A 9,565-nucleotide genomic window follows, 5' to 3' on the forward strand; every position below is an offset into this window, starting at 1 on the left:
ACTTTTGATATGTTAAAGTGGTAAACAGCTCCATCTACTGGCTTCACCATCATCAGTCACCAACAAGCCTCATGTCCGCCTCTATCATTACATTTTTACTCTTTAAGATGATTAATGATGGTTTCCCCGTTAATTACTTAACGTACATGTCGATGTGGTTATGAAATAACTTGAAGGTTTCGCAATAATTATTAAGAAAATATCATTTCAACAATTATAGTTAGGAAAAGTAAATTCACCCTCACTACACACTCCTGTTTTCAATGACATTATAGCAGCTATAAACAGTCTCACCAGCCCTCACCCTCACATGCTCCTCTGTCCTGAAGACTTTCCCATGGCAGAAAATTACTGACGTTACAAGACTTAAAGTCCCTGTGAATGAGCGGTTACTATAGTGACGATAACGTATTGGAACGAGTGCATTAATATAAACCGGTGATGTGCAGCTGCACGAGTCTCAGAGCTGCTGTTATAGAGAACTAATCAATACCTTCTGACCAATCACAGTCTGTAATTCAACAGCACTGGTATAATATAAACGGTGAATAAACTGCACACACACACACGGGTTGTTTAGTAAAGATTTTAGAATATTCCCATGTGTACATGACTGAACTGATTAAGTTTACATTTTACAGAAATATTACTACAGAACTTTACAATGACACGGCTTTCTTCATTCCTATAGTGACCTTCTGTTTCTGTAGCGCAACCGAGTTCAAAAACATCCTCCAGCGCAGAACCAGGGATGAAGAAGACTGAAATATTTTAAAGGAGGGGAAAATTTTTTTTATGACATCATTAGGGTCTGAAGATCATCAGTCACGCTCGGTCTGTAATCTTCAGCTTTTACAATCGTTCTTTACAGTGTGTTTTGCATGAAATGTTCAATCACCAGACACACACCAGTCCATCTGGATCAAAAATGCAGTCCAAAACCCTTGTGTTCAGCTCGTTAGGATCATCAGCGTGGCTCAGCTCGGTCCTGCTGAAAGGATGATGAGATTCACACATACAGAAGCACAAAACAGGAAGAATTCAGACAGATGAGTGCAGAACACAGACCTTCTCAAAGCCAGTCAGAACCAGCACGGTGATTCCCAAACCTGGAACCTTTCACTACACCCCACATTAAACCCTTCATGCAGCGAGTTAGAACTGGACCCATCTGCTCCAGATCAGTCCCGTTCCACCACTGTTATCTGAATAACAGACACTGAGAGCGGTGATTAAAAGAGGAGGACGTGTAGGATGTAGAGATGAAAAAGCAGTGCAGGAACAGCTGCAGTACAAGATTCTAACACACACTGCACAATGACTGGGGAAAGCATCGCATACAAAAACATTACGCTCCTGCAAATACGCTTCAGCCTTTTACAAAACTCTCATCATCAGTTCTTTAACATGCTCATGCACCAACACCCGCGTACTGGACCCCGTTTAAGACCACGTCTAATTAATCATTTAGATGCTTCGTGAAAGCTTGAGAGAGAGAGAGAGAGAGAAGGAAAAACCCAGAATGCCCTCATTTTTTATTTAGTGACAGGACCAGAGTTTTGAATCATCCAGTGACATCATGCAAGAGGAGAACTTCAGAGTCCTTTAGAGTCCAGTCTCTGAGCTGGTTTAAGACTCGTCATCTCCTTCTATATGGCTTGTTTCCAGTGTAACACTCTGAAACCATGGCAGACCAATGTGTGTGTGTGTGTGTGTGTGTGTGTGTGTGTATATTGTTTCATGTTAAAATTATTAAACACAAAAACGTGTACGTGCCTGAAAGAAACAAGATACACAAATAAAAACTTGACTGAATAATGAGGAAATAGAAAAGAAGTGATTTTATGGAGGTCATTGTACCCATGACAGGACGTTACACACACCTGGAGCTACACCTGCTTGTTTAAGACTTCACTGGGTTTAGTTTCCTGCTGCTGGGGGTTTGTGCAGCACGGCACTACAGATCCTCAGTGCGGTCTTCCGTCAGGTCGTGATGATGGGGATTTAATAACAAACCATTCAGTCGCTCTCAGCTCACTGTACAGTTACAGTTAGTGAACACGTCTCGATTTCAGAACAATAAAATCTGTTAAACAAATGAATCCAACACACTTCTCTAGGCAGCCTGCTTTGATTTAAATATTGTGCAAAAAAAAGTCACTTAAATACTCTCTCTCTTCCTGTAGTGTGTATTAGGGAACGTGACGAAATTTGTTCTTCTAGATCTTTCATGTGGAGCCACAATCTGAACCAAGAGCAGTGATCCAAACAGCTGCGTGTTTTAATCTACATAAAAGTCTGAGTAACGCTTCAGGAACACGCCAGCTGGTGTTTCCTTCATGTGGTGTGTTTCATGGCTTTGTGTTGCATCCGTATTGCTTTCCGTTGTAGAGCGTGAGAGAGAGTCCAGACACACCCTCGGCTGTGAGGGGTTCCGTCCCAATCCTCATGAGAAGTGAAGGTCCAGGAGTGCGAGTGATGAGAAACAAAGAGAGACAGAACGGTACTCTGAAACTGAAGTGTAAGCAGGAGTAAGATCTGCTGAGGGGTTTGATCGAGTTTCACACTCCAGGAGGAAGTGAATAAGGCCAGTAGAGATCCTTTGGCTTTAGATGCTGAGTAGGACAGAGGTCTCGCCTTTCCCATTCAGAGAGAGTGTGTGTGTGTGTGTGTGTGTGTGTGTGTGTGTACGCAGTGAACACGTTCTGACTAATCCCTGTGCTGCTGCAGTTCATGTCTCTCATCTCTGAACATGCCCAGAAACTCAGGAAGCTCGTTCGATATATGCTTCCTTTTCGTCGTTGCTGGTTTCTGAATGAGCTCTGTCTCTGGGTGAGTGTGTGTGTGTGTGTGTGTGAGGATGTAGAGGTGTGTGTTAGGAGAGCTCGAAGCCCGTGTTCATGCTGATGGCGTAGCGCAGTTTGTCTCTGAGGATGCTCTTCTTGCTGTAATTGGGCAGTTTGAGCAGGTTGAAGCAGGTGGAGGAGGTGGGCAGACGGCCGCCTGGTTCCTTCTTGCGTATGGTGAAGAAACCACGAAGCACGCTGCCCAGAGTGTCCCCCGTGTCCTACACACACACACACACACACACACACACACACACACACATTCATATAACAATAACACACTTACAGTGTATTATCTACAGCATACCTAGCATTAGTGATATATATTATCCACCAGAGGACTAACAGAGCTAATATTTAAATAAAATATATTTGGGGGTATTTTGTATTATGTATCAAAATCATGTTCAGATATTTTTGCCCATTCCTGGTTGTAATTTCTCTAAACTGTATGAATGAATCATATAAAAAGGCGTGCAGTCATTCCAAACGAGTGTGTGTGTGTGTGTGTATCTGTGGTGTTGATCTGACCTGGTCGTCTGACACTTCCACACAGCGGATGGAGAAAGGCGGTTTGAGATAGGCGAAACCCAACAGAGGAGGTCTGGAACAGCTGGTGACAAACTAAAATAAACACATCAGGACAAAATCAGGACAAACACGATAAGAAACAGGCCTAGGAGTTCTCATCTTGTGTCTGCGAGCTTACTGCTGGATAATTCACTGTTTCACACAAACATACTGCACAAATATCAACAATACTGATGCATACAGTCCCCTCCGAAAGTATTGGAACAGCAAGGATAATTATTATTTTTTTGCTAAACACTGAAAACATTTGGGTTTGAGATCAAAAGATGTGTGTCATGTTATATTGAATGTTTAACAGCTCAGAATGTCTACTCTTAGGTCGAGCCCTGGGTTTTGCCTGTGAAGACTGCATTTGTTGTTTAAAAAGGATAAACCTACATGAAGAGCAGAGAGCTGTCTACGGGAGAAAAGCAAGCCATTTTGAAGCTGAGCAAAATCAATTATATGATTAATAATCTGATTTATTGCACAAGCATTGGGAGAGCACTTTGATCTCAGACGCAAATGTCTTCAATATATAGCAAAATCAAAAGAATCGGCCTTGCTGTTCCGATACTTTTGGAGGGGACTGTATACACATCAATCAAGTAAAACTAACTAATCTAAACAACGTGTACGTGTAAAAGCAAGCTGTGGCGGGTCACCTTGAGGAACATGGCCCTCTCTTCAGGAGTGAAGTCACTGGACAGGATGTCCCACAGCCAGATTATCACCCTGTGGCTGCTGTGGAAGCCGCCGTAGTACACAGTGTGCTTTCTAAAGGACAGACACAAACGATTCACGTCACCCTGCGTTACCACAACAGTAGCTTTACATTACGGTTTCCTATAGAGCTTCCAGCAATGCACGAGTATAGAATAAGGACTGCAGAGCGTAACAGACACACTATGTATGAAGCTCCACGACACTGTTACACGGTCAGATACTGGAGTACTTCCACATACAATACACCTAATACACAGTGAAGCAATCGTAAAGACAGGGAGAGAGGACAGACGCACTTGAGGTCGTCCAGATCGATCTCGGCGTTGTCCCCGGAGATGAGCCGCTGCACCTCAGGGGTGGAGAACATGTGCAGCCACTCGGGGTTGATGATGCTGCGGAAACCACGAATAAACGCCCCCGTCTGCTCCTTTATCTGGGTGTGCATCCGGAAATGTGCCATCAGGTGGATGTAGCTGATCCTGGAGAGAGAGAGAGAGAGAGAGAGAGAGAGAGAGAGAGAGAGAGAGAAAGATATATTTTAAGCAGCATTTTAAAAACAGCACACTTGGCACTAATACTGTTTACTCCATACAGAAGGGTGAAGGACTCACTTGTTTTCATTAGTAACAGAAATGGTCTTTCCACCCGGAATCAACTCATGACACACTAACTGTTGGGAGAGAGATAAAAATGTGTATAAAGATGAACAGAAAGAAGAAGAAAAATGGCGAGAAGACAGAGAACAGAGACCAATAGAGTGGAAGAAAGAAAAATGTTGTTTTTGTTTACCTGCCCCATCACATCCTCATCGTATGATAAAGTCAGACCCAGATCACTCACATCACCATCGTAGCGCTGCAAACCAAACCACACACACACACACTCATAAGCCTTTATAAGATTTATATGTCTTTCATATCATCTAAATGAAAACTTCCACAATAATTGTATATAAACAGCGCTGCGTGAGCGTTTTAATCCGAGCGCCTGAACAGAATCAGAACAGGAACGCAGCAGGAAGAGCTGTAGAGAGAACCTTAATGGAGGTGAGGTTCTTGTAGAACTCGGAGTCGAGTGAGGGCAGCTCGTCGATGGAGCTGTAGAAGGAGCTGTGGTGATGTCCGAGCACCTGACTCAGGAAGAACGAGGCGAAGGGGACGTCCACCACGATGCCCTCGTACAGCGCCTTACCCAGCATCTTACCCACGAACTCGAACAGCTGCAGGTGGTTCTCATGGAGGCTGGACGTGGGCGAGGGGTACAGGCGCTCGTTCCCACTGGTCGTCTGTGTGGGAGAAGAAAAGGATAGATTACGGACCTGGCTGAGAAGATGTACTTACTGCCCAGGGTTTGTGTTGGGGAGAAACTGATGAACTGTTTGGTGATTTGGTGAATCATTTTTGGTGCTTTGACTGTGCAGTGCTAGACGAAGAGAGAAATATCGTTGAGCACCTTGAACAGGTTGAGCGCAGGGTTGAAGACCTTCTTAATGATCTCCTCCAGAAACTCCTTAAACACTCCGTCCTGATCGATCCCAGCCTCGTCCACCCCCAGGTCATTCACAAACTTCACACGGATCACACCTTTAATGGAGTTCACGGGCAGCCTACGCAACTGGTCGTACCCGTCCTGCACAGAGAGAGAGAGACACAGAGACAGAGAGAGAGTAATACAGATGGAAAGAAATTAAAATATATGAAATTTCAGTCTTGAGAAAGTCACTTAAATATTTATATTGTTTATCAATATCAAAATTTGATCAATAGAAGTAACCACACGCACCTCGAGCATGCGAGAGCGCCGAATAGTTATGTGCGTCACATGCGGGGAGGCGGAGCTTGTCTCGACCAATCCCAGTGTCTCCTTTTCCTTCGTCACAATGTTCCGGAACAACAGAACCCTCTGAGTGGATAAAATGCGAGACGGTGTAATGAAAAGAACCGAATAAATGAATACAGTACTGCACAAGCGCAGGACAGACACGAGTAACACTTCAGCTCTATAGAGGACAGACACGAGTAACACTTCAGCTCTATAGAGGACAGACACGAGTAACACTTCGGCTCTATAGAGGACAGACACGAGTAACACTTCGGCTCTATAGAGGACAGACACGAGTAACACTTCGGCTCTATAGAGGACAGACACGAGTAACACTTCGGCTCTATAGAGGACAGACACGAGTAACACTTCGGCTCTATAGAGGACAGACACGAGTAACACTTCAGCTCTATAGAGGACAGACACGAGTAATACTCCAGCTCTATAGAGGACAGACACGAGTAACACTTCAGCTCTATAGGGGACAGACACGAGTAACACTTCGGCTCTATAGAGGACAGACACGAGTAACACTTCGGCTCTATAGAAGACAGACACGAGTAACACTTCGGCTCTATAGAGGACAGACACGAGTAACACTCCAGCTCTATAGAGGACAGACACGAGTAACACTCCAGCTCTATAGAGGACAGACACGAGTAACACTCCAGCTCTATAGAGGACAGACACGAGTAACACTTCGGCTCTATAGAGGACAGACACGAGTAACACTCCAGCTCTATAGAGGACAGACACGAGTAACACTCCAGCTCTATAGAGGACAGACACGAGTAACACTTCGGCTCTATAGAGGACAGACACGAGTAATACTCCAGCTCTATAGAGGACAGACACGAGTAACACTCCAGCTCTATAGAGGACAGACACGAGTAATACTCCAGCTCTATAGAGGACAGACACGAGTAACACTTCAGCTCTATAGAGGACAGACACGAGTAACACTTCGGCTCTATAGAGGACAGACACGAGTAACACTTCAGCTCTGTAGAGGACAGACACGAGTAACACTCCAGCTCTATAGAGGACAGACACGAGTAACACTAAAGCTCTATAGAGGACAGACACGAGTAACACTCCAGCTCTGTAGAGGACAGTAAGTTAATCCCTGTAGTGAACCGGGTACGGTGTGATTATGGTGGAACTGACGTTTTTGTGTGGAATGACGTGAGGGATGTACTGCAGCAGAAGCTGAGTTCTCTTCTTGCCTTTGTCCAGCTCTTGGAACAGCAGACTAGGCTTCAGGTCCCTAATACACACACACAGACATACACACACATTCACAAAATGGTTATCAAGCACTTTAAAGGTCTTGAACACGTTCAAACCTGTATATCAGAGTATAAAATAAAGGAGAAGGTGCTGTAGATATGGAAGTCTGACGTTTGAGACCTAGCCATAAAAAGCTTGGAACACTCACACACTCCTTCAATTATATCAAAGATAGTTTTTCATCATCTCTTTACTTGTGTCTTTCTTATCTGAGCATGATGACGTCTTATGTGATGTTTTATATATATATATATATAGTTTCAGAAATGAAACCTGATGCGAGAGCCCAGCAGCGAGACTCACTTGCGTAGCCAGTGTTCATCAGGCGTGAATCTCCTGCGACAGTCTCTCTCATACAGCACCATCAGCCAGCCGTGCACGCTGTGGAACAGATCCAGCTTCTCCCCTTTCGCATTCTCTACAAACACATCACACACAACATTCATTCCTGCACACACACACACACACACGGTCCTGAACTATACTGTGAAACGAAACGGATGAGGAGTATGGGAGCTCACCCAGAATGCCATCCCAGATCATTTTATACACAAACGTGTTTAGGAAGGACGAAATGGTGATGAGCTCCTCCATCTTAAAGGAAATCTGCTCCTCGTAAACCTCGATATCATCCAGGATCCTGTTCATCATGCACAACGTTCATCACACACACACATCAGGCACAGACACTGGTGTACAAGTAAAAATAGAGCTTTAACATTGGTATGTAAATAAGAAAGTCCCAGACGTTATTAGGTGTCGTGAGCAGTCACAGAAGAGCATGAGCATGGCCAGCAGCTGTTTGGACTCGTCCGTGTCGTTGTTGAGACACTCGAGGAAGAGTTTGAGTCCTCCCTGAGGTCCGAGCTCACAGATAAACGCCCACAGCTTCGGCAGCAGCTCGTCCAGATACGTCAGACCTGCACACACACACACACACACACACACACACACACACTAAACAATAACACTACAATACTGATAAACATGTAAAAAGGACTTTAAGAAACCACATGTTTTTTAATGTAAAACAAATGAAGGGTGTCAGAGTTTCAGTGCTTGTACAGGGCCGTTATAATAAACGCTGTATAACGAAAATAAAACAGGAGCAGTACGCTCATATTTCCCGCCTCTAAGCATAAAGTCTGCATTCAAAACTAGTTTAAGGTTTTCAACAATAAAGCTTAAAAGGTTCTTTCCAACGTATACAGAAAGAGGTTTTTATATCAGTACGCTGTGTGTGTGTATATGAGACATGATGTTACAGGAGCGTTTGGGACTCACTAATATTGTCGGTGCTTATTTAAAGTCAGACTACAATAATTTAGGTGGTGTGTGTGTGTGTGTCTGTGTGTGTGTGTGTGAGTGAGTGAGGTGACCTGTGAGGATCTGCAGGCGGATCTGTGTGAGCGTGGTGAGGGCCGTCTGATACAGCACACACACGCCGCACACTTTCTGCACCTCGGCCGAGTCCACCCTCTTCCCCCCGACCGGCTTCAGAATGTTCCGGACCGACGCCGACTTCTGGAACGCTCGCTTAAACAGATCTGAATGGAACAGAAGGGAAAATAAAACCTCAGCATTTATCTAAAAGCTCTTATAAACAGTATCCTGTTTCATCGAGCGCTCTCCACTTCAGACACAACATTTCGAGAAGTATTTGTGTATAAAGATGTAAGTCGGCGCGCACTTTTGACGGGCAGGTTGTTCTGAGCTGCGGTTGGCTGAGGAGGAGGAAGAGGGGCGGGCTCTTGCCCCTCCAGTTTTTTGCTGAGGACATCACAGAAGAGTGTGCAGATCACAGGAACGCCCCAAAGACACTGCAGCTGCCTCGTCACCAGCGGCATCGACTCGTTCAGCCTGAGTTCATTCAAAATAGAACATAAACAGTTTCAAATAAACACTCCAAATAAAGAAACACTCCACACCAACGCTGATCTCACTACCATATTATATATCATATAATATATATATTATGTGTACATATCGAATGTGTCTTAGAATACTGATATTTTGGGCAATACTGAAACGATGTAAGACTGTGAGCTACTATGTAAACATTACTAGTGTAAAACTGTTTATAGAAATGGAGCGTTGTTATTAAGTGATGAATTAATCTTAATATAATAACGAGTGTATTATTAGGTTTCAGACGGATCTGGTCCTGGTGACTGTTTTGGTTTTGTAGCATGACAGTTAATTACAGAATGGGAGAGTGTAGGAGTGTGTGTGTGTGTGTGTGTGTGTGTGTGCGCGCGTGTGTCAGTACCCGTAGTCGACAGTCTGGGAGAACCAGCCCAGCACCGGGTGCC

The 9,565-nt window shown here is 44.3% G+C and overlaps 1 protein-coding gene across 4 annotated transcripts in view; it reads right to left on the bottom strand.

The window, feature by feature from the left end:
• Positions 1–608: 608 nt before the first annotated feature.
• ube3b (ubiquitin protein ligase E3B) overlaps positions 609–9,565 on the bottom strand; it is a 21,265-nt gene continuing 12,308 nt past the window's right edge. For 3 of the 4 annotated variants that reach the window (XM_053610363.1, XM_053610361.1, XM_053610362.1), the window contains exons 12-27: positions 9,523–9,565; positions 8,944–9,113; positions 8,633–8,800; positions 8,002–8,173; positions 7,775–7,893; positions 7,557–7,671; positions 7,131–7,230; positions 5,925–6,044; positions 5,595–5,771; positions 5,179–5,427; positions 4,932–4,997; positions 4,754–4,812; positions 4,439–4,621; positions 4,082–4,193; positions 3,378–3,470; positions 609–3,067 (exon numbers count right to left, since the gene is read on the bottom strand). The exon at positions 9,523–9,565 is cut by the window's right edge and continues 135 nt beyond it. In XM_053610363.1, coding sequence (XP_053466338.1) covers positions 2,876–3,067; positions 3,378–3,470; positions 4,082–4,193; positions 4,439–4,621; positions 4,754–4,812; positions 4,932–4,997; positions 5,179–5,427; positions 5,595–5,771; positions 5,925–6,044; positions 7,131–7,230; positions 7,557–7,671; positions 7,775–7,893; positions 8,002–8,173; positions 8,633–8,800; positions 8,944–9,113; positions 9,523–9,565 — 2,138 coding nt within the window. In that variant the 3' untranslated portion in view covers positions 609–2,875. The remainder of the gene's footprint in view (positions 3,068–3,377; positions 3,471–4,081; positions 4,194–4,438; positions 4,622–4,753; positions 4,813–4,931; positions 4,998–5,178; positions 5,428–5,594; positions 5,772–5,924; positions 6,045–7,130; positions 7,231–7,556; positions 7,672–7,774; positions 7,894–8,001; positions 8,174–8,632; positions 8,801–8,943; positions 9,114–9,522) is intronic. The other variant, XR_008384348.1, reaches the window with a different exon arrangement.

This window comes from Ictalurus furcatus, chromosome 22 (assembly GCF_023375685.1).
Source record: "Ictalurus furcatus strain D&B chromosome 22, Billie_1.0, whole genome shotgun sequence".
Taxonomy (NCBI): Eukaryota; Metazoa; Chordata; class Actinopteri; order Siluriformes; family Ictaluridae; genus Ictalurus; species Ictalurus furcatus.